Source organism: Rutilus rutilus, assembly GCF_951802725.1.
Source record: "Rutilus rutilus genome assembly, chromosome: 16".
NCBI lineage: Eukaryota > Metazoa > Chordata > Actinopteri > Cypriniformes > Leuciscidae > Rutilus > Rutilus rutilus.
In genome coordinates this window covers 351,807-375,677 of record NC_140224.1, presented here as the reverse complement: position 1 = coordinate 375,677, position 23,871 = coordinate 351,807, and the positions used below count along the sequence as shown (strand labels likewise).

General features: G+C 40.7%; 3 protein-coding genes and 1 long non-coding RNA gene across 5 annotated transcripts in view; 2 read left to right on the top strand and 2 right to left on the bottom strand.

Annotated features, from left to right (window-relative positions):
- The first annotated feature begins 7,003 nt into the window (after positions 1–7,003).
- Positions 7,004–8,226, top strand: LOC311306701. Its single transcript, XR_014630207.1, has 3 exons — positions 7,004–7,373; positions 7,484–7,610; positions 7,701–8,226. It is a non-coding gene; the product is annotated as an uncharacterized lncRNA (long non-coding RNA).
- A 6,787-nt stretch (positions 8,227–15,013) lies between these two features.
- Positions 15,014–17,064, top strand: LOC311305627 (uncharacterized protein). Its single transcript, XM_084433431.1, has 2 exons — positions 15,014–15,507; positions 15,756–17,064. The coding sequence occupies exon 1, from the start codon at positions 15,046–15,048 to the stop codon at positions 15,496–15,498; it is 453 nt and encodes a 150-aa protein (XP_084289557.1). The 5' UTR covers positions 15,014–15,045; the 3' UTR covers positions 15,499–15,507; positions 15,756–17,064.
- The window catches only part of foxk2a (forkhead box K2a), a 32,578-nt gene continuing 25,146 nt past the window's right edge, over positions 16,440–23,871 (bottom strand). The window contains exons 7-11 of one of the 2 annotated variants that reach the window (XR_014630041.1): positions 22,323–22,577; positions 21,665–21,823; positions 18,403–18,643; positions 17,325–17,388; positions 16,440–17,235 (exon numbers count right to left, since the gene is read on the bottom strand). Coding sequence is in view for 1 of the 2 variants with exons in the window: in XM_084433427.1 (XP_084289553.1) it covers positions 18,489–18,643; positions 21,665–21,823; positions 22,323–22,577 (569 nt within the window). In the remaining variant the exon portion in view is untranslated. Of the gene's footprint in view, positions 17,236–17,275; positions 18,644–21,664; positions 21,824–22,322; positions 22,578–23,871 lie in introns of those variants that run through there. The other variant, XM_084433427.1, reaches the window with a different exon arrangement.
- LOC311305625 (uncharacterized protein) lies at positions 19,074–21,367 on the bottom strand. The gene is made up of 2 exons (XM_084433428.1): positions 20,955–21,367; positions 19,074–20,737 (listed from the first exon to the last, which is right to left on the bottom strand). Exons 1-2 carry the CDS (start codon positions 21,156–21,158, stop codon positions 19,583–19,585), a joined length of 1,359 nt encoding a protein of 452 aa, XP_084289554.1. The 5' UTR covers positions 21,159–21,367; the 3' UTR covers positions 19,074–19,582.

Sequence of the window (23,871 nt, the reverse complement as noted above, 5' to 3'; positions counted from 1 at the left end):
AGAGAGAGAGAGAGAGAGAGAGAGAGAGAGAGAGAGAGAGAGAGAGAGAGAGAGAGAGAGAAGAGAGAGAGAGAGAGAGGAGAGAGAGAGAGAGAGAGAGGGGGAGAGAGAGAGAGAGAGAGAGAGAGAGAGAGAGAGAGAGAGAGAGAGAGAGAGAAAGAGTGAGAGAGAGATAGGGAGAGAGAGAGAGAGAGACATAGGGAAAGAGAGAGAGAGATAGGGAGAGAGAGAGAGAGAGACATAGGGAGATTTCACTACATTCCAACAACTAGAACCACATTTTATGGCATTACCAAATTCAGAAAAATTAAAGCATATTCTGGGAGAGAACTCCAGCTCAATCACAACAGCAGCAAAATATGTGACAGCCTGCCACAAACTCAGAGAGTCAGCCAGTGGACAAAACTAAAGTCAGAATCATTCTCATCTTGTCTGAATGTTGGTACAAATGTACATAGGTGTTTTTTTATATATATAAATGTATTCATGCATTTGTTTACTGATTGATTGATTTATTGAATTTATTGATTATTTTTGTATGTAATATCCATTTATGTAATGGCCAATGCTTTGGCAATACTGTACAAGTCATGCCAATAAAGCTCATTTGAATTGAATTGAATTGAGAGAGAGAGAAAGAAAGAGACTTTTTGACTTTTAAAACTCTTTTAATCAAACAACTAGTTTAAAAACAATATTTGCACCACATAAGAAAGAAAAAACAAAGAACAAACAAAACAAACAAAAATGAATAAATAGAATCGCTATTTTACCAATTAACTCTCCAAACACATTTCTCAACACAAGAGCATTTTTCACACTCCACCTTGCATAAAAAAAATCCATATATATAGGTCTATAGTTAAACTACTCGTAGCCGGATTATATCGGGTCTAAAGTTAACCTACTCATAGCCGGGTCTATAGTTAACCTACTCATAGCCGGGTCAATAGTTAACCTACTCATATATCCGGTCTATAGTTAACCTACGCATAGCCGGACTGTATCGGGTCTATAGTTAACCTACTCATAGCCGGGTCTATAGTTAACCTACTCATAGCCGGGTCAATAGTTAACCTACTCATATATCCGGTCTATAGTTAACCTACTCATAGCCGGATTATATCGGGTCTATAGTTAACCTACTCATAGCCGGACTATATCGGGTCTATAGTTAACCCACTCGTAGCCGGGTCTATAGTTAACCTACTCATAGCCGGGTCAATAGTTAACCTACTCATATATCCGGTCTATAGTTAACCTACTCATAGCCGGGTCAATAGTTAACCTACTCATATATCCGGTCTATAGTTAACCTACTCATAGCCGGACTATATCAGGTCTATAACTATATCAGATCTATAACCGTCCTTCGGATGAGACGTTAAACCGAGGTCCTGACTCTCTGTGGTCAATAAAAATTCCATGGCATTTCTCGTAAAGAGTAGGGGTGTAACCCCGGTGTCCTGGCCACATTCCACCATTGGCCCTTACCAATCATGGCCTCCTAATAATCCCCTTACATTGAATTGGCTCTATCACTCTCTCTCCTCTCTCCACCTATATCCGGTGTGTGGTGAGCGCACTGGCGCCGTTGTACTGTGGCTGCCGTCGCATCATCCAAGTGGATGCTGCACACTGGTGGTGGTTGAGGAGAGATCCCCTGATATGATTGTAAAGCGCTTTGGGTGTACAGTAGTACATATGAAAGCGCTATATAAATGCCCGATTCTATTCTATTCTATTCTATTCTTCTATAGTTAACCTACTCATAGCCGGATTATATCGGGTCTATAGTTAACCTACTCATAGCCGGATTATATCGGGTCTATAGTTAACCCACTCGTAGCCGGATTATATCGGGTCTATAGTTAACCTACTCATAGCCGGACTATATCGGGTCTATAGTTAACCTACTCATAGCTGGACCATATCAGGTCTATAGTTAACCTACTCATAGCCGGACTATATCGGGTCTATAGTTAACCTACTCATAGCTGGACCATATCAGGTCTATAGTTAACCTACTCATGGCCGGACTATATCGGGTCTATAGTTAACCTACTCATAGCCGGACTATATCGGGTCTATAGTTAACCTACTCATAGCTGGACTATATCGGGTCTATAGTTAACCTACTCATAGCTGGACTGTATCGGGTCTATAGTTAACCTACTCGTAGCCGGATTATATCGGGTCTATAGTTAACCTACTCATAGCTGGATTATATCGGGTCTATAGTTAACCTACTCATAGCTGGACCATATCAGGTCTATAGTTAACCTACTCATGGCCGGACTATATCGGGTCTATAGTTAACCTACTCATAGCCGGACTATATCGGGTCTATAGTTAACCTACTCATAGCTGGAGCATATCAGGTCTATAGTTAACCTACTCATAGCCGGACTATATCGGTTCTATAGTTAACCTACTCATAGCTGGACCATATCAGGTCTATAGTTAACCTACTCATAGCCGGACTATATCGGGTCTATAGTTAACCTACTCATAGCCGGACCATATCAGGTCTATAGTTAACCTACTCATAGCCGGACTATATTGGGTCTATAGTTAACCTACTCATAGCCGGACTATATCGGGTCTATAGTTAACCTACTCGTAGCCGGACTATATCGGGTCAATAGTTAACCTACTCATATATCCGGTCTATAGTTAACCTACTCATAGCTGGACTATATCGGGTCTATAGTTAACCTACTCATAGCTTGACTATATCGGGTCTATAGTTAACCTACTCATAGCTGGACCATATCAGGTCTATAGTTAACCTACTCATAGCCGGACTATATCGGGTCTATAGTTAACCTACTCATAGCCGGACTATATCAGGTCTATAGTTAACCTACTCATAGCCGGACTATATCGGGTCTATAGTTAACCTACTCGTAGCCGGACTATATCGGGTCAATAGTTAACCTACTCGTAGCCGGACTATATCGGGTCTATAGTTAACCTACTCATAGCCGGACTATATCGGGTCTATAGTTAACCTACTCATAGCTGGACTATATCGGGTCTATAGTTAACCTACTCATAGCCGGACTATATCGGGTCTATAGTTAACCTACTCATAGCTGGATTATATCAGGTCTATAGTTAACCTACTCGTAGCCGGATTATATCGGGTCTATAGTTAACCTACTCATAGCTGGACTGTATCGGGTCTATAGTTAACCTACTCATAGCCGGGTCTATAGTTAACCTACTCATAGACGGGTCAATAGTTAACCTACTCATATATCCGGTCTATAGTTAACCTACTCATAGCCGGATTATATCGGGTCTATAGTTAACCTACTCATAGCTGGACTATATCGGGTCTATAGTTAACCTACTCATAGCTGGGCTATATCGGGTCCATAGTTAACCTACTCATAGCTGGATTATATCAGGTCTATAGTTAACCTACTCGTAGCCGGATTATATCGGGTCTATAGTTAACCTACTCATAGCTGGACTGTATCGGGTCTATAGTTAACCTACTCATAGCCGGGTCTATAGTTAACCTACTCATAGACGGGTCAATAGTTAACCTACTCATATATCCGGTCTATAGTTAACCTACTCATAGCCGGATTATATCAGGTCTATAGTTAACCTACTCATAGCTGGACTGTATCGGGTCTATAGTTAACCTACTCGTAGCCGGACTATATCGGGTCAATAGTTAACCTACTCATAGCTGGACCATATCAGGTCTATAGTTAACCTACTCATAGCCGGACTATATCGGTTCTATAGTTAACCTACTCATAGCTGGACCATATCAGGTCTATAGTTAACCTACTCATAGCTGGACCATATCAGGTCTATAGTTAACCTACTCATAGCCGGACTATATCGGGTCTATAGTTAACCTACTCATAGCCGGACCATATCAGGTCTATAGTTAACCTACTCATAGCTGGACTATATTGGGTCTATAGTTAACCTACTCATAGCCGGACTATATCGGGTCTATAGTTAACCTACTCATAGCCAGACTATATCGGGTCTATAGTTAACCTACTCGTAGCCGGACTATATCGGGTCAATAGTTAACCTACTCATATATCCGGTCTATAGTTAACCTACTCATAGCCGGATTATATCAGGTCTATAGTTAACCTACTCATAGCTGGACTGTATCGGGTCTATAGTTAACCTACTCGTAGCCGGACTATATCGGGTCAATAGTTAACCTACTCATAGCTGGACCATATCAGGTCTATAGTTAACCTACTCATAGCCGGACTATATCGGTTCTATAGTTAACCTACTCATAGCTGGACCATATCAGGTCTATAGTTAACCTACTCATAGCTGGACCATATCAGGTCTATAGTTAACCTACTCATAGCCGGACTATATCGGGTCTATAGTTAACCTACTCATAGCCGGACCATATCAGGTCTATAGTTAACCTACTCATAGCTGGACTATATTGGGTCTATAGTTAACCTACTCATAGCCGGACTATATCGGGTCTATAGTTAACCTACTCATAGCTGGACCATATCAGGTCTATAGTTAACCTACTCATAGCTGGACCATATCAGGTCTATAGTTAACCTACTCATAGCCGGAATATATCGGGTCTATAGTTAACCTACTCATAGCTGGACCATATCAGGTCTATAGTTAACCTACTCATAGCCGGACTATATCGGGTCTATAGTTAACCTACTCATAGCCGGACTATATCGGGTCTATAGTTAACCTACTTGTAGCCGGACTATATCGGGTCAATAGTTAACCTACTCATATATCCGGTCTATAGTTAACCTACTCATAGCTGGACTATATCGGGTCTATAGTTAACCTACTTATAGCCGGACTATATCGGGTCTATAGTTAACCTACTCATAGCTGGATTATATCAGGTCTATAGTTAACCTACTCATAGCTGGACTGTATCGGGTCTATAGTTTACCTACTCATAGCTGGACTGTATCGGGTCTATAGTTAACCTACTCGTAGCCGGACTATATCGGGTCTCTAGTTAACCTACTCATAGCTGGATTATATCCGGTCTATAGTTAACCTACTCATAGCTGGACTATATCGGGTCTATAGTTAACCTACTCATAGCCGGACTATATCGGGTCTATAGTTAACCTACTCATAGCTGGATTATATCTGGTCTCTATTAACCTACTCATAGCTGGACTATATCGGGTCTCTAGTTAACCTACTCATAGCTGGACTATATCGGGTCTCTAGGTAACCTAGACGGTGAAATGACGTTTATTGCTTGCTGGGATGTGTTTGATAGCAGAATATGTCTGCTTAAATGCTGGGTTAGCTCGAGCGTTTCAGGACTACAGATCCTCTGGGAAATCAAGACTGGGAGGAAGGCAGACTCTCAGGAACGATCCCGACTCACTGAGATCTGACATTCTGAAATGTGAAGTTTTGGACCTGCTGTAAACGGTCGGTTCTGAGAATCTGTCCTGTAATGAGATCAACGGCTTGTCTGAAGCTGTTCTTCACTAAAGCTGTTCAGGGAAAGTAAATATTTGACCATTTCCAATAGGTTTAAGGGTCTTGTGAAGACATCAGGACTGTATGTGATGTGTGCTCACGAGACCATCGACACGTTGATCACAAATATTCTGTGTTATTCATGCCAGACAAGTCATTTGTTGAGGTCACTTTGCAAAGAAAGACTACACGCCTGAACACATATATGTCTGCTAAATGAATAAATGTAAATGTAAATATATATTGAAACGTGCATATCTATAGACTAAACATGTAAACATGTAAACATGCGTATGTGCACCATCAGCGTTTTCACAGATTCACGTTTTTGAAGTTTACACAGAGATGATAACGTTTTCAAAGATTTTCTAAACTTGCACCTTGGAGTTGAAAAGTTTGCGTTCTCGAGCTCCAAACACTGTTGTGTAAATGAACGGCCAGAACGCATTAAAGGTTTCTGTTTTCTGTTAGAATGGTGTCGTGTAAGCGGCCTCTAATGGCTCGTTTCCACTGACCGGTACAGTACGGTACGGTACGCAATTATTTCGGTTTCCACTCTCAAAAGTTGTGAATGGTACCAAAATGCCAAACCGTGCCGTACCACTTTTTCGGATCCCTTCCGTTGGGGTTCCTAGCACAGCGGTACGGTACTAAAGGGCGGAGCTCGACTCACTGCAGGACGTTGATTGGTTGACAGAGTGTCGTCACTTGCTCGTGCTACAAGGGGAATGACAACATAAGAGGCGCCATTTTTTTATATACAGTTGAAATATAATAATACTGTTATTGTGTCATGAAATGTAGTTTTAAGAGTTTTCCAGGCGAGAATATAGTTGTTTAAAGCTCAAATCTGTGGTATATTTATAAAGATTTATGAAAATTTGATCCAGGCTGTGAGATTCAGGCGATCAGTGGGCGCTCGGCGCTCATGTACCCCGCCTGGAACAGCCTTTCCTCGGCTAGTCCTTCTGAGGTTTGCCGCTGACTCTGACGTCTCAGTAGTGCTTAAACGAGATATAATTCGTCTTGTGTATATCTAACGGCGATCTTTGGTCTCGTGAATCTATAGCGATGTTCGCCGGAGTCAAATGTGACGTCACGATATGGGCGTGGGCGCGAACTGGTTGGCAGAAAGAACCAAAACATGTCGCAGCAGTCTACCTGTGTTTTGTCAGCATATGCTAATTCTTTGTCCGAAGAAGCTAAAAGGAGATATAAGGTTAAGCTTTTATATAACCAGGGTTCATGTTCTCTGCCTGATCCATATCACCTGAGTGAGAATTGGAGCAAAAGCCCGGACACATGGCCAGATGTGACATTTGGCGACATCTACCTGTATCTCATCGACACGCCATCTATGTTTACCAGAGAGTCGATGAAGGCGTAAAATCTTTAGATGCCTATAAGTAAGTCATAATTACGAATATTACTTGTTTTAACTAAGGATAACTGGTAAATGTGTTACAACTAGAGTAAAATAGAGGTGTAATAATTTATCCATGGGCTATATTTTGAATCAAAATTATCTTACCGCTGATATATAACATTGGTTAACATATACGTAAAAATGTATGAATGAAAATACAATAATTTGCCCTTAATTTATAAGGGTATGTACACAGATGATACACACAGTACAGTACCCAGTCTTTGGGTTATGTCTTTAATGTCATCATACTTTTTTTTTTTTTTTTTTTGGTATGTATTGAGTGGACACGTTCAAGAAATCATATCTCATCAGATTGATCTCATCAGTGTCCATATATGGCATTAAAGACAAAAGTGACAGCATCACAGAGAGCAAGAGACAAGCCCCATGAATCCTGGGTGTATTTGGAGAAAGCTAATGGATCAGTGTATTGTGCCCACTGCACCTGCATGGCTGGGTAGGATAAGATTTTCATTATTTTTTCATCTTCAAGATTTCAATTTTTAGATTGTGTAAAATCAATTTATATATTGTTATATATTGTTGATTGAGTCATTATTGTTTCAGGCTTGGAGAAGTATGCAGTCACGTAGGAGCACTGTTGTTTAAGGTGGAAATGGCAGTAAAGATGGGTTTAACAAAGTCGAGCTCTACCAGCAAAGCCTGCCAGTGGAACTGTACATTTCGGAAGGAGGTAAGTGAAAGTTGTGTGTTTACTTTAAAAAAATCCCTTGTTGTTGTTATCTTATTGATATTTGTCTAAAATAGCTGTGTTTTTTTAAAGGTGATACCAGCTACAGTTACTGAAATGTATGGCCAGATTAAGGGAAAAAGAACAAAGGAAATACACTCCGTCCAAGCACATGGCTCATCACCACTTCCACCACAGGATGTTCTTCAAGAATTGTACGCCATCGCACCAAATGCTGCATTTTTCACATCCATAAGTGTTGCACCAACGGTTGACCCTGATCCTGTTGAACAAAAATATCCCAAGCTGTTGTCAACTTTAAGACAAGAAGACAGTGAAGGTGACATCTCAAAGATATGTGATGAAGTGTATGCATCATATTCAGTGTCTCACGCTCAAGCCAGCAACTTAGAAATGGCCTCAAGATATCAAAACATTAGTCCGTTGTGGTACCAGCATAGAATGGGGAGGATCACAGCATCTAAAGCTCATGATGTTTTTGTGAGGAAGGACTCCACACCACCTGATAACTTAGTAAGGCGTATATCTGGTTACCGTGTTTATGACTTGTCAAAGAATGCTGCAGTTAAATGGGGCACAGAGACAGAAGAAGAGTGCAGGCAGAAAATAAACCACCTGAATTTCAAATGTGCACTCTCTGGATTTGTGATAGATCCTACCCATCCCTTTTTAGGAGTTAGTCCAGATGGTATGTGGTATTTGTGACTGTTGTGGGAAAGGCGTTTTAGAAATCAAGTGCCCTTATAAACATAGGGATATTCCAGTTGAGGAGGCAGCAAAAAATGATAAAGACTTCTGTCTGGATCAGCCTCTACAGCTGAAAAAAGGTCACCGATATTACACCCAAGTACAGCTGCAGATGTGCATCACTAACTGTCAGAATTGTGACTTTGTTGTGTTCACAAAGTGCAATCCATCTGCAAGCATGGTCATAGTGCGGATTTCTATAGATGAGCAGTTTTGCTAAAGATTGCTGGAAAAATGTGAACTGTTCATGAAGGACCACGTCCTAAAAGAGCTCATAACTGGGAAGTTGGAGGAACATCCAGGAACAAAGAGGTGGAAATCGATGACAACAACAATCATGAGAGGACCACTCGGTGCATTTGTAACGAGCCTGAATACGGACGCATGATCAAATGTGAAAGTGAAGACTGTCCATATCAGTGGTTTCACCACCCCTGTGTTAGCATTCGACGAAAACCGTTGCCTTCCGTTGTTCTGGATTATGTTTATCCTTGTCATATCCCATATTAACAGATGGCACATAATCAGGGGATGACTGATCATTGCTTTTCACACCTGCATATCACAACGATGTTTTTTTAATACCTTAACTTGTTTAAAAACAACAACAACACTGTCAACAACATGCTCACACCATGGAAGTATAATCAATGTTATTATACTTCCATTGCTCAGTCACACTAGCATGCACACAAAAAGTTATGTAAACAAAGACTTTGACTTTGACACGTCTTCCGAGGTATTTTGTACAGTTATTCATTCATTAATTAACCCATCAATGCGATAGAACCTACTAGTAACATTTATTTACAAAATTAGTTTTAATTTTTAACGCAAAATGCACATACCCGTGACAAGATCGTGGTCCGCTGGCTCCCATTGTTTTCCGCTGGGTTCTAGACGCCTAATTGCAGAAATCCAAAGCTTTCTTCTTGATTCAGGCTGTTGAGGTACGCGGTAGAAGCTCTTGGGGTTACTCTTATCGAACCTGTTAACCCAGCCGATCACACAGCACGATACAACCATTTTTCTTCTGTGTTTGCGCTGCGCAGCAAGCGGCCATTACTTTTCTTCTGCCAACCAGAGCGCACGTAACCGCGTCGTGACGTCACGGGCGAAGATCGCTATAATTTGTTCCCTGGCCAATCGGTTTGCCTGAGGGCTGAGTGAAGTTTCATAACTTTATATTTAGGCTATTTAACTTTACCGTTGTAGTGTTAGACTAGAGCGCTGACCTTGTATGTTTGACTGAATTGTTTGCTTTGTTTCTTATTGTATAGCTTCTTGTACCTCTTACTTATACTTTTATAATGGCTATTATTGATAAAACTGAAATGTAACAAAAAGAGGCAGGGTTGAGTTTTATATTTCGTTTTGTTATAAATAGGCTAACGTTACATGCAGTGAATATAATCAATACGCGTTGCCTGAACCACATTTGTGTGGCTATAATGTTTAAGATTTCTTTAAATGAAAACGAAAAGAGGCAGAGTAGTGTTTTACAACATATTTCGTTTTATTGTTGCCTAAAATATACACAGAGATAACCGGAGCAGCAGAGCGAGCTGAGTGACGCAGAATTACCGGACTCGCGTCCTCGGGGGTCTTTCTCCTGAGCTGGACTTGGCAAGTCCGAACTTTGCGCACTCGCTATTTGAGGGAAACGCCTAATGCCGGCGCTTGGCTTCTTCTGACAAACATGGCGAGAAGCAAGAACAAGATCCGCTGAATGTCATCCATTGTTGTTTACTATTGGCGCTTTTCCACTACACAGTACCAGCTCGCCTCAGCTCGGCTCGGCTCGACTCGGCTCGGCTCTGTTTGGTTTTCCACTGTGTAAAAGTTGTACCTGTACCAGCTTCCAGGTACTTTTTTTCGTACCACCTCCGGCGAGGTTCTAAGCGGGGCTGAGGCGAGCTGAGGCGATACTAAAATGTGATGTGAAATCATGGCAGACTGCTGATTGGTCAGAGAGAATCGTCACTATTCACTGCGTCATCATTGCACGCGCCAGACGCAGTATCCTGAATAAAAAACAGCAAAAACAAAAACGGAAATGGAAAAGCGCCATTATGGCGCCATAAGTCCCTTTCTTCTTCGCGCTAAAATGACGTCGATCGCTTCTTTCCGACAGAGGCTACACCACGCCTTTAAGGGAACTGTTGGCGGTAGAAACGCTGGCCGGATCAGGGTTTACTGTACCGAATCGTGCCGTACCGTACCGTACCGCTCACTGGAAACGAGCCATAATGATCATTACAACCAGGGCTTGACATTAACACCCGCCAACCCGCCAAATGCGGGTGGATTTTGCTCGTGGCGGGTAACAGTCACTTCTACTAGCCACTTTGGTGGGTTGAATAATTGTAGTCTTTTCTAAAGGCATCTGAAATAAGTGTGACACTACGACACTACAACTCCCATGAGTATTAGGACCGTCAACGTCAACGAATATTCTAAATTCCAACATATATTCGAATAAGTTTTAAAAACAGAATTTTGAAGGTGAAAATGAATATTCGAATGTGGAAAAACGCCGGCGGTAGCAGAGGCGCAGCTGCATGTCTGCTTTGCTAGTGGGCGCGGCTGCCTGAGGGGTCAGGGACAGGTAACAGGAAGAAGCGTTAACGTTAAACAGAAACATTACTAAAGTGTAGGCTACTGTACTGACTGAATAGATATTGCATGAATAAGGTAGGTTAGATACAGCAGTTTCATGCACTGCAGGCTTCCACTGGTTTGATTATTTACCGTTTCATGTCAAGGAAAAGTTCCATGTTTACCACAGCACAGCTCGCTCGGAGCATTCAATGTCGGTTCTATATACTGTAAAACTTCAATTAATGTTAATAATATTTGTTTCAATCACTGAATGAAGCCTGCTATAAGAGTCGCGACCTTAAATTGCTTGCACAAAACTCTTGATCAGCACTCAGCATTTGCTTATTGTTGATGTTCATTTAAACCGTTATGCGCAGAGAGCATGACGCCTCATTCGCGGCGCAAGACCTCCAGACGCGCGTAAACGCGTCTTTACATTGACTTAACATTGAAATCACTCGCGCCAGACGCTCTATTCGCGTATGGTGTGAATGCAGGGTGAGGGTGAGGGTGAGGGCGAGAGAGTGCCTGCGAGTGAGCGAGCGAGAGTGAGGTCTGCGGTCTGGGACATTAGTTGATTTACTTGTTTATGTGTAGTATACGTTAATGTCAAATATGTTTAAACTTAAATAAACTACCTATACAAGTAGTTATGTCTCTTTGTATTAATTTGTCTTGTTATTGACGTAATGCGCGTCATTGACAAAATGCGCAACCAGTCCTCGTGACCCACTGCTCTGCACATTTTGTATGTCTCCCTTATTTAACACACCTGAACCAGATCATCAGCTCATTAGGAGAGACTCCATGAACTGAACTGAGTGTGTCAGATAAGAGAGACATACAAAATGTGCAGAGCAGTGGGTCACGAGGACTGGAATTGGGAACCACTGTTTTAGAGGGAATATTCGAACGTCATTTTTGAGCAATTTTGACAGCCCTAATGAGTATTACATGCACACAGTGTTGCCTTGCGCTTGCGCGCTAGTGACCGAAACGAAGAGACAGCTATAGCTGCCCTGCTGGAGTTACGTCGTATGCCGGTGGAGCTATGTGGCAACATATAATACATAATACATGGTTTTATAAAAAAAAAGAAAAAAGGAGCTTTACACACAACCTTATCAGAGCTAATGATAATGACCTGTATTGTTATATTTATGTAGTCTTGATTTGGGTGTGTACAGTGGTTTTACATTTAAAAGGGTTGTAAATCTAGTTCAAGTAAATTTTAGCACGCCATAGTCCACTTTTATCAGGTAATTTCACAACAACAAAAATGTGGCTAGTAAAAATGCTGTGTGGCTAACTTTGGAAAACCACTAGCCACGTTGGCTAGTGAGCAAAAAAGTTAATGTCAAGCCCTGCTTACAACGGAAGTGAATCAATCAAAACTAACTTTAGTTGGTCAATAACTTTATTCTAGAGCTGCTGTAAAGCCTAAACAATCTCTGTGACTGTAATCTCCTATTACCACTGTAAAGCTGCTGTGAAATGTAATGAAACAAAAAAACATAAAAAGCGCTATAGCCGAAGGTGACTTAACAAAACAGAGAAATCTGCAACATTTTTAGATCTTACATGATGTTTTAGTGCTGGACAAATGTGCTGCTGCTGCAAGCTGTGGAAGGATACTCACAGAATCATCAGTTTAAACACGTCCAGGCTTTATTCAGGTTATTAAAAGTACAGTTTTGAGTGATGAATAATGTACCGTCCTTCACACCAATGATCTCAATATACAGCATGATATAAAGCTATTGGATCCAACAGTGCGGGAGAGTTTGTCTTAACAGCTGAAGAAGAGCATCTTCAGCGAGGAAGAGGAGGAGAGCCTTACTTCACTGCTGTATTTATGATCAGTCAATATACATTAACATTTGCGTTTAATGCCGTCGGGAAAAGCTCAACATCTTTGACTGTCACATTCTTTCACACTAAAAAAGTCCTGCTCCGTTCAGCGTTCGTTTCTTGGACATATTCAATGAACAGTTTACAAAAATACAAGCTTTTCACTGGCTCTTTTCCCTCAGGACACAATTATTTCCAGCAGCTCATTATGTTTGTGCCGGACAGGATCTCCGTGTTTCTGGAGGAATATCTGTGCACACTGACACAAGCTTTCAGATACACACGGGTTATTCTGCAGAAGAGTGTTATAATGTTTAATATTCACTCTCACACAGTGGAAACGGACATATAAATGAATGATTCTGCTCACTTTGGGGTGCCATGTTTGATTAGATTATCTCACACTGCGCATGTCTGCAGTGCTCGCGAAGATCACTAGCGCCATCTGCCGGTCACTTCCGGTTCAGGTTTCAGTCACACAGTTCCGTATAACAACATAGGAAATTATTTTTAGAATAAAATAGCCTAGTAGTCCATTGTTTCACTACAGTACAGCTAATTTAATGGCTAGCATGTTTATAGCATAGGTTAAAAACAATGCAAAATTAAATGGTAACACTTTACAATAAGTTAACATGAACTAACAATGAAAAATACTTCTACAGCATTTATTTATCTTTCAACATTTACTAATACATTATTCAAATCAAAAGTCATATTATTTAATGAACCTGAGCTGACATGATCATCAACACAAGTTTTGTATGAACTAACATTAACAGATGAATAAATAGGCCACTGTAACTAATGTGTTGCTCATTGTTAGTCAATGCATTGTAACCTTGTAAAGTGTTTAATGCAAATTAAACCAATTAATTACAAATGAAATCATATTTTCACACTCTTTATGAATACAGCTTAATTAGGAATGACACTACCTTCATATTTCTTTGTTTTCTTCACACATTCATCTCAGGGGCCGTATTCACAAAGCATTTTATCTTACCACTAGGAGTACTCCTAAATCGCACTAAAAGATTTTAGCTAGGAGTCTTCTCTTAAAAGTTATTCACAACGCCTTTCAGACCTACTCTTAGTAAAGAAAAATGACAACTCCTAAACTAAGAGTGAGTCTTCGTTGCTATGGATGACGTCATTACTCATGCACGAGCTTGACTGAAGTGACCACCTTGATTGGCTGATGATTGTAACGCGGGAATGATTCCAAACCCCTCCCCTACGATGATGAGTGACAGGTGACAGGTCTGAGAATGCGTGCTCTACACAAGTAGTGCGAAGGACGGAAGATGATGAATAACTGAATAGCCTAAATCAATAAAGAGTAAGGCAAAACAAATAGCCTAGTAGCCTAATGAAACATTGATGCAATATCTTTGCAACATGATTGAATTAATCTGTCACTATATGCCTCTGCCTACGTTTGCAAAGAGAAGAACATTTTAATTTGATTCACAATCAAACGTTACAATTAGTTTACATGCAATGAGTAGCTTAGTTTTGGTTGTTGTTGGTGGCGTTATTGCATCCCTAGTTATGCCTACAATGCAGAATTGTTCCCTCGCGATTGGAAGCTCCTGTAGCCGCCGCATACGCATTTCAAAACATCGCAACGTGAAATGCCACAAAAAGCGGTTTGTGAAGGTGTTAGTGAGTTAGGAGTCCTCTCGACTTCTTTTAAGCTGTCCCAGGCTTAGGTGCTGCTTTTAGGGCTAAAATGCTTCGTGAATTACTCTTAGTCAAAAAAAATTAGGAGTCCTAAAGTTACGAGTGACACGCCCATTATTTTTAGGAGTTGCTCCTAAATTTGCCAGTTAGGAGCTACTTTTAGCCTTAAAATTCTTTGTGAATACGGCCCCAGACTATTTTCTCCTAAACAAGTTAGTAACCTTTGAAGAAAAAAAAGTCAGGTAACTGTCATAATAAAAATCATTTTCACACAAATTAAAACTGTTTATGATTAGTTACCTCTTTGTTTCACCAATCATCTCAGTGTTCAAATCAAGTCCATGATCGAGGCGTTATTGTTAAAATTAATAATGCAGCACTCAAAACAACTCCGCGTGTCGGAGCGCGCATGCGCACTTTCCGGTTCGTTCTGGGTGACGTCACACGCAGGGCGGGGCCACAAGCAGGTGTATTTCACAGGTGTAAAGAAGAATAGATGCCAGTCGAGAAAGAGAGTGTGTGCAGGTTCGCGATGGGCTGCGCCGCGTTACTCGTCCTCGGACTCGCGTTCGACATCATCGGGTTCGCTTTGCTTTTACTCGGGATTTTTGCCAATCTGCGAGTGGAAGGAATATTTTACGGAGACTTTCTAATCTACTCTGGCTCATTAATAGTTTTCCTCAGTCTTTTCTGGTGGATCATGTGGTACACGGGGAACATCAAAGTTTCCTATGAGGATCTAGAGAAGAGGACGTTTGATAACTTTGTGCACTGGGCGAGCAAACTCTCCGAGCGGCTGTCCGACACCGGGAAGAAGAGCAGTGATCCCGGGAAGAGCTCGCGGACGCATCACGCCCCGACGCGGATCACCTGGGGAAACTCGGGAATCGTGAACGAGGCTTATGAGCGAAGTTCTGAGGAGAAGAAGCTGGAGATGGAGATCCTGAGGAACCCCGGGATGATCGGGAAGCTGGAGCGGATCTGACAGGAACCGGTGCGTTTACATGCACAACTTTTGCTTCAATCGGATTGAATTCATTCCGATAGATGAATCTGAACGTAGTGTTTACATGAACGCTAAACATGTGATCGGGTTGATGTGTGTGTTTATATCACAAGCTTCGAAATGAATGCAGGATTATTGTACAATTTTACACAGTCTTTTTTTTCTTCTTCATAATGTATCAGTTAATACATCATAACTGTGGTTGCCTGGACTCATCAGTGTTCCTGCTGTTCTAGTCTCCACAGGAGCTTCTCTGGACCAGGACGGGTTTAACCGAACCTTCACATCTGGACTGGCTGAGAAATGAAGTCATTCATCAGGGAACAGTTTTTAATGTCATGCATTTCTATGAGCACTTTATACATGATTTATGTTTTTGTACTTTTAACGTGTTAATACTGAAAGATATTTCACATTTTTTACATTTTATTCTTTATGAAATAAAAGAGTGGTCAGAAAATGATTCACCAGTTTCTTGGTTTTGGTATTTTCTGGAGAAACACTTGTTTAATGAAGCCGCTTTAATTCTGAATTGTGGAAAATCACTGGTTTTAATTCATTCATACCTTAAAGTTGTACAGCTTTTCCAGTATTTGAACTGTTAAAACGAGCATTATGAATATGCCTCCGCAAACTTTCATTAGGGCCGAAGTCTGAGACCCTGATCGCAGAAACCAGTGGATCTGGTTCTTCACGGACCGGCGAGTGTTTACAGCAAACAGCCGCTCTGGACGTCTCCGTGAAGCCTAGAGGAAGTTCACTGAAGAATACAAGAACTGTAACTGTAAAACCTGCTGGACAAACACAAGAGCGCAGAGAACGACACACCCTGCTATTGTGTGTGTGGATATTTGAGCCATTAAATACTGGAGTCTTTCACAATCACAGCAAACAATGAGGGAAAGTTCAGGAACACTGGGAACGGCTCATGGAAACGTTGTTTGAGAGTGACATTACAATCCATCACAACAGACATATTGATATACTTGAGTATTAACCAGAACAATCATTAGTAATTGATAAAAATACTTCCTAGATTGTAACAGTGAAACAAGCATTTTATGTAAATCTGCTTTGAAACACGACGTATTATGAAAGTGCTGAACAGAATCCAGAGTTAATCGTGCGGTGACGTATAAACTCCGTCATCTTACAGCCGCTTCTGGCCAGCTCGGGAACGCAAGATCACGACTCGAGTCGTTCAGACGGACAGCTGGATCTTCAGATCAGGGAAACACTCTTCATCATCAGGATCCTTTAATGAGGCACAGCGCTATAACATCACATGTAACTCGTCAGCTAATCGAAGAAACATCTGAAAGCTTAGAACGGTACAGATGAAATAAACAGGCCTAACCCTTTCAGTAATGACTCCAAAGACATTAACAGGCAACAATTAACGTGTCATTTCATCACTTCTGTTTAACAGTTACTGTAGTTTCTGTCAACAAATGAATTGCACAATCTTTATCCAGAAATCAGTTCTTTGTTTCCAGCAGCAACCCGGAGAGAAAAGTGTATTTCACAATAAATCATTCATATCCTTAATAAACAAGAGCAATGTTTTTCTGTTCTGCTCTTTGACTTCACAGTGTTAGGGGCCGCTCCTGAACACTCGGCTCGGCTCCGGCTGGGACTCGGCTCATGTTTGGTCAAGGACTCCTTCCCTTATTTCTGTCAAGTTCCCCGTGAGGAAGGTTTGATCATCAGCGCCATCTAGAGACACACAGCAGCAACTCACTCACACACACACCACTGAAGTTATGGAGCTTTAATTTAATTTATAAAAAAAAAAATGCATATACCCACTGAAGCTGAACAACATCTACCACTTATTTTTCCTTGTGGAACACGTTCCATCCGTGTAGACTTTCAGTTGTTTGAACAGAATAAAATAATATTATTAACAGGCAGAGAGACAACTTCAACACAAAGATAACAAACACAGCCAACGACATCTCCGATATAAAAGGAAAACAACAGGGAGGAAAGGAAGGGTTAGAAACGAAAGGTAAGTGCAGTAATGATCCCAATTGTATAAAATATTATTTAGCATTTTTTCCCCTTCCATCTTTCGTCAGGAATCGAATCGGGCACAGCACATTTTCTCAACACGTTCATGCAAGATGATATATTTTAACAAAGTACAAATGGAAATATATCTATCTCATAGGTTATTGGTTAAAATATGAAAAAGAGGATGCGAGTAAACATCATTTTGATCTGATGTAATAGAGAGTAACTCTAACCCTCAATAGTGTTTCTTTTCTTCTGAAAAAATAAAAGTAAGAATGAAGTGAATACATTCATTTCCATGACCACAAGTCCACGTCTTTAAAAAGAAAACAGAACGGGAAAAAGTTTTTGTTGAGTATTTGTGCCTTGGGAAACACACACAAATAAGATCCTAAAGTACACATACGACAAAGTACTGCATATCTACTCAAGACTGCATTGGCTGGACGTGGAGGCTAGCTGCCATGATTCTGGAGAAACCGGCACACGCTCCCTTTCCCAAGGGAAGAGCGCTCGACTTTCCCATGCGTGAGTGTGAAGCGGACACTGTAAGAGCTAATCGGTCTTAGCGAGGTTTGGCGAGTCCGTTTCTGACTGTGAATGTTCAGGATCTCTGGGAACGGAGAACACACGTCTGATACACATGCGTGACAATTACATAAACATCTACATCGCCATCGTCATCGGCTGCTTGATCAGGGTTCAGGGTTCAGGGCTCGTCCACGATCAGCCCGAGCTTCTCCGCTGGGTTACGCCAGACAGGAACAACAATACGCTTCATTCTGTGACTTCAAGTAGGCTATATGAGTATATGAGTGTGCATATATCTGTGAGTGTTGACCAGAGCCGCTTCTCTCTTCATCTCACCTCAGTATTGGCACCTGGGGTTCAGGAACAGGTGACGAGGTGCCGGCGGGAGAACGAGTCGAGGTCAGAGGTCAGGAGACGATGGTCTAGTCGGCGTGGGTCTGCTGGTCTCTCTCCGCTGGGATGGAGTCGGTCTTGACCCGTTTGGGTTCGGGCTGCTGGTCCGGCTCTCCGTTCTGGCGTTTGGTGGGGAGGGACGCGGAAGCCGAGGCGTGCGTCGCTAGCATGTGCAGCGGACTCGCTGAGGACCAGACATTAGCATTAGCAAAGCGCTCCGCTGCCTTAAAGGCACAGTTCACCCAAAAATGAAAATTAGCCCATGATTTACTCTCCCTCAAGTCATCCGAGGTGTATCCACCTTATTCCTGCGCATTATGGGTGTGACTTCCGTTAAGCTGTAAACAATCAGTGAAAAGGCTAACTCTTGAACACAATACGTTAAAAAGCGTCACAATGAGATGACATTAATCTACTCATCCTTCAACCATCGGACATTAAAAGGAAATTTAAAAGTGTAAAAGCATCAACAAGGCATTTCAACAGACCAAATTACGTCCACAGCAATAACGGATGGGATAAATATCACTGTAATAATATATATCTGTATTATGTAACTTATGTTGCATTAATCAAAAATGTTCATTAACTTCAGCATTACATGATACTATTTCAAAGTGATTTCCGTCATTTTGACAGATTATAAATTGCATTTACCCGTGAAAACAAACCTGGAAAGAGATGTGAGGATTTGAGGAGAATAACGAGATTCTTCGTGCATTCCAGTGAATTATTAATGGAATATATCGTAAATTAAATTCGGGAGAACAGATCAAAAATGTGCAGTATACGTTGTCCTTTTTCATACTTTTACAGTGGAATGCAAAGGGAAAAATGAAAATAATCGAGGAAAAGAAAGCAGCGACTGAAAAGAGCTCTTGCCGTAGATATTCTTGTTATAACGTATGTCACATTGAAATACCAAGTGTAACGTTATTCTCATGATGTCTGAAAATAAATCATGAAGGGAAACTGACGGTCAGCTTTATTTGTAGGGTAACTTTATGATTTGAAATGATTCGTTTCAGTCTTTTTGGATGGAAGTTCCCCAAACCGGAAGTGCCTCCCATAATTCAAAACGCAGCAAGGTCGTCAGGAATAACGTGGATATGACATTCTTCTTTCAGACGAATACTATCAGAGTTATATTAAAAAATGTCCTGGCTCTTCCAAGCACTGTAATAACCCATGCTGTAAATACTGTAGTAACCCATGCTGTAAACACTGGAATAACCCATGCTGTAAATACTGTAGTAACCCATGCTGTAAATACTGTAATAACCCATGCTGTAAATACTGTAGTAACCCATGCTGTAAATACTGTAGTAACCCATGCTGTAAATACTGTAATAACCCATGCTGTAAATACTGTAGTAACCCATGCTGTAAATACTTTAGTAACCCATGCTGTAAATACTGTAGTAACCCATGCTGTAAATACTGTAGTAACCCATGCTGTAAATACTGTAGTAACCCATGCTGTAAATACTGTAATAACCCATTCTGTAAATACTGTAGTGACCCATGCTGTAAATACTGTAATAACCCATTCTGTAAATACTGTAGTAACCCATGCTGTAAATACTGGAATAACCCATGCTGTAAATACTGTAGTAACCCATGCTGTAAATACTGTAATAACCCATGCTATAAATACTGTAATAACCCATTCTGTAAATACTGTAGTAACCCATGCTATAAATACTGTAGTAACCCATGCTGTAAATACTGTAATAACCCATGCTATAAATACTGTAATAACCCATGCTGTAAATACTGTAGTAACCCATGCTGTAAATACTGTAATAACCCATGCTATAAATACTGTAGTAACCCATTCTGTAAATACTGTAGTAACCCATGCTATAAATACTGTAGTAACCCATGCTGTAAACACTAATAACCCAAGCTGTGTAAACACTGTAATAACCCATGCTGTAAATACTGTAATAACCCATGCTGTAAATACTGTAATAACCCATGCTGTAAATACTGTAATAACCCATGCTGTAAATACCGTAATAACCCATGCTGTAAATACCGTAATAACCCATGCTGTAAATACTAATAACCCATGCTGTAAATACTGTAGTAACCCATGCTGTAAATACTGTAGTAACCCATGCTGTAAATACTGTAGTAACCCATTCTGTAAATACTGTAGTAACCCATGCTGTAAATACTGTAGTAACCCATGCTGTAAATACTGTAATAACCCATTCTGTAAATACTGTAATAACCCATTCTGTAAATACTGTAATAACCCATTCTGTAAATACTGTAATAACCCATGCTGTAAATACTGTAGTAACCCATGCTGTAAATACTGTAGTAACCCATGCTGTAAATACTGTAATAACCCATTCTGTAAATACTGTAATAACCCATGCTGTAAATACTGTAATAACCCATGCTGTAAATACTGTAGTAACCCATTCTGTAAATACAGTAGTAACCCATGCTGTAAATACTGTAATAACCCATTCTGTAAATACTGTAATAACCCATTCTGTAAATACTGTAATAACCCATTCTGTAAATACTGTAATAACCCATGCTGTAAATACTGTAGTAACCCATGCTGTAAATACTGTAGTAACCCATTCTGTAAATACTGTAGTAACCATGCTGTAAATACTGTAATAACCCAAGCTGTAAATACTGTAGTAACCCATTCTGTAAATACTGTAGTAACCCATTCTAGTAACCCATGCTGTAAACACTAATAACCCAAGCTGTAAACACTGTAATAATAACCCATGCTGTAAATACTGTAATAACCCACGCTGTAAACACTAATAACCCAAGCTGTAAATACTGTAATAACCCAAGCTGTAAATACTGTAATAACCCATGCTGTAAATACTGTAATAACCCATGCTGTAAATACTAATAACCCAAGCTGTAAATACTGTAATAACCCATGCTGTAAATACTAATAACCCAAGCTGTAAATACTGTAATAACCCAAGCTGTAAATACTGTAATAACCCATGCTGTAAATACTGTAATAACCCATGCTGTAAATACTGTCATAACCCATGCTGTAAATACTAATAACCCAAGCTGTAAATACTATAATAACCCATTGTGTAAATACTGTAATAACCCATGCTATAAATACTGGAATAACCCATGCTATAAATACTGGAATAACCCAAGCTGTAACCCTTCCTGAAGGGTTAGTGATGTGAGAGAGGCTCACCGGTGCTGCCGGAGCCCTGGACCGCTGAGACCACATGCGTCCCGTTCTGAGTGATGGCCTTGACCGGCAGTTGGTGCTGACCCACGATAGTGACCGTCTGCAGAACACGGGCCGCCCCGCCCAGAGACGTTGTGATGGAGGGAACCGGCTCCACTTTCACTGAGACATAAAAGACACACAGCATTACAGAGGATTTCTGATATGAGTTATGATATTATACATCATACTCAGATACTTTCCACATAATAACTGGACAAAATATTGATGAGAGTTGAACTTGAAGCTTCCACAAAGAAGAACGGTTCAACAAACATCTTTAAACAGGACGTAGTAACAGTCATACCATTAATTACACAAATTAAACCAAATAAATAGTTATTTGGACAAAAAAATATTGATATGACTTGAAATGGTTTTAAAACTCTTAGCTGTTTATTTTTATAATCCATTACAGTGTCAAAGACACGACAGCGATATTACAGTGACTGATACTGAAGCCTGAACTCAGACAAAGATGGAATGGGAGAGAGCGAGTCTCCAGATTGAAGGAAGCTGGACAAACACACACCCGGAAATCAGACCTCGGCCAATCAGTATCAAGTATTCCACAGAGCTTCTGATATTCAGCCCTATTATCACAGAGCTTCCACACGCTCACCTTTGACCTCCTGGTGCTCTCCGTTCTCACGCGCGGACACGACGCTGGTCTGGCTGAACACCGGCTCGGCCACAGACAGGCCGGTGACGGTCGCCATGGACACCGCCGGGATCTGGTGCACCACATGGACCGTCTGCAGGGGCTGCTGGGACGCGGAGGACACCGGAGTAGCTACAGTGTAGGTCAGGGGCTTCAGGGTCTGAGAGAGCTGCCGCTGCACTGTGATGAGGACCGGCTGCGTGTTCAGAGGAGAACCTGTGGGAGTAAACCAGGTCAGACCAGAGATGTTCACAAGTCTTTAAGCTGAAGTCCGAGTCAAGTCTGGAGTCTTTATCACTGGAGTTCGAGTCAAGTCCGGAGTCTTTATCACTTGAGTCTAAGTCTGGAGTCTCTATCACTGGAGTCCGAGTCAAGTCTGGAGTCTTTATCACTGGAGTCCGAGTCAAGTCTGGAGTCTTTATCACTGGAGTCCGAGTCTAAGTCTGGAGTCTCTATTACTGGAGTCCGAGTCAAGTCTGGAGTCTTTATCACTGGAGTCTGAGTCAAGCCTTTATTATTGGAGTCCAAGTCAAGTCTGGAGTCTCTATTACTGGAGTCCGAGTCAAGTCTGAAGTCTCTATTCTATTCTTCTATCACTGGAGTCTGAGTCAAGTCTGGAGTCTTTATCACTTGAGTCCAAGTCAAGTCCGGAGTCTCTATTACTGGAGTCCGAGTCAAGTCTGGAGTCTCTATCACTGGAGTCTTTATCACTGGAGTCGGAGTCAAGTCTAGAGTCTTTATCACTTGGGGCCAGTTGTTCAAAGGTAAGCTGATCGGATTTTGGTTATCGGATTGGATCAAATCTTGAAAATGGGTTGTTCAAAAGGGAAAGAAGGAATCTGAAATCAGATTAGATCACGGAATCCAATCCTAGTTTTAATCTGGATCAAACCTTCAGTTTGTGTTGTTCAAAACTTGTCAGTAGGATTTGGATAACTTTGATCCAAAAAAAACAGGATTATCCTGATCCCAAAGCAGTGTTGTTTTTGGCAGCCCTTTTAGTTTTAGTCTTAGTCTTATGGACGAAAATGCTTTTTAGTTTTAGTCACATTTTAGTCACTTATAAACTTGTTAGTTTTAGTCAAGTTTTAGTCGACGAAAACACAAAAAGGTTTTAGTCAAGTTTTAGTCGACGAAAACTCAAAAAAGTTTTAGTCAATTTTAGTAAAAAAAAAAAAAAGTAAGTTAGTCTTCAACAAATTAATTTAGGTTAAAAAGTATTGGAAATGGGCTTAGGTTTGACAGGTTGTAGCAAGTGTTGCAATTCATTTTTTTTTTTTTTTAAATAACCCCTGAAATTATGACTTCTGGTGAATATTGTGGAAACTAATTGATACATTTAGATAAATATATTTCATACCTTATAGCATATTATAATACAACTTATTAGGCCTATATATTTATAGAATAGCAAAGTAGTCAATATACAAGACTAAATTCATATACAATAGCCTATACAATATACAAGCCTAATCAATATACAAGACTGAACCACATAGATGTGAAATAT

Bases quoted from the DNA above. Each gene is read 5' to 3' on its own strand.
- LOC311305627 (XM_084433431.1), top strand. From the start codon at position 15,046: ATGGGCTGCGCCGCGTTACTCGTCCTCGGACTCGCGTTCGACATCATC.
- LOC311305625 (XM_084433428.1), bottom strand. From the start codon at position 21,158: ATGGGTTACTACAGTATTTACAGAATGGGTTACTACAGTATTTACAGC. The intron at 20,738-20,954 runs GTATTTACAGAA...GGGTTATTACAG, and splicing joins TTACAGAATGGGTTATTACA to TATTTACAGAATGGGTTATT.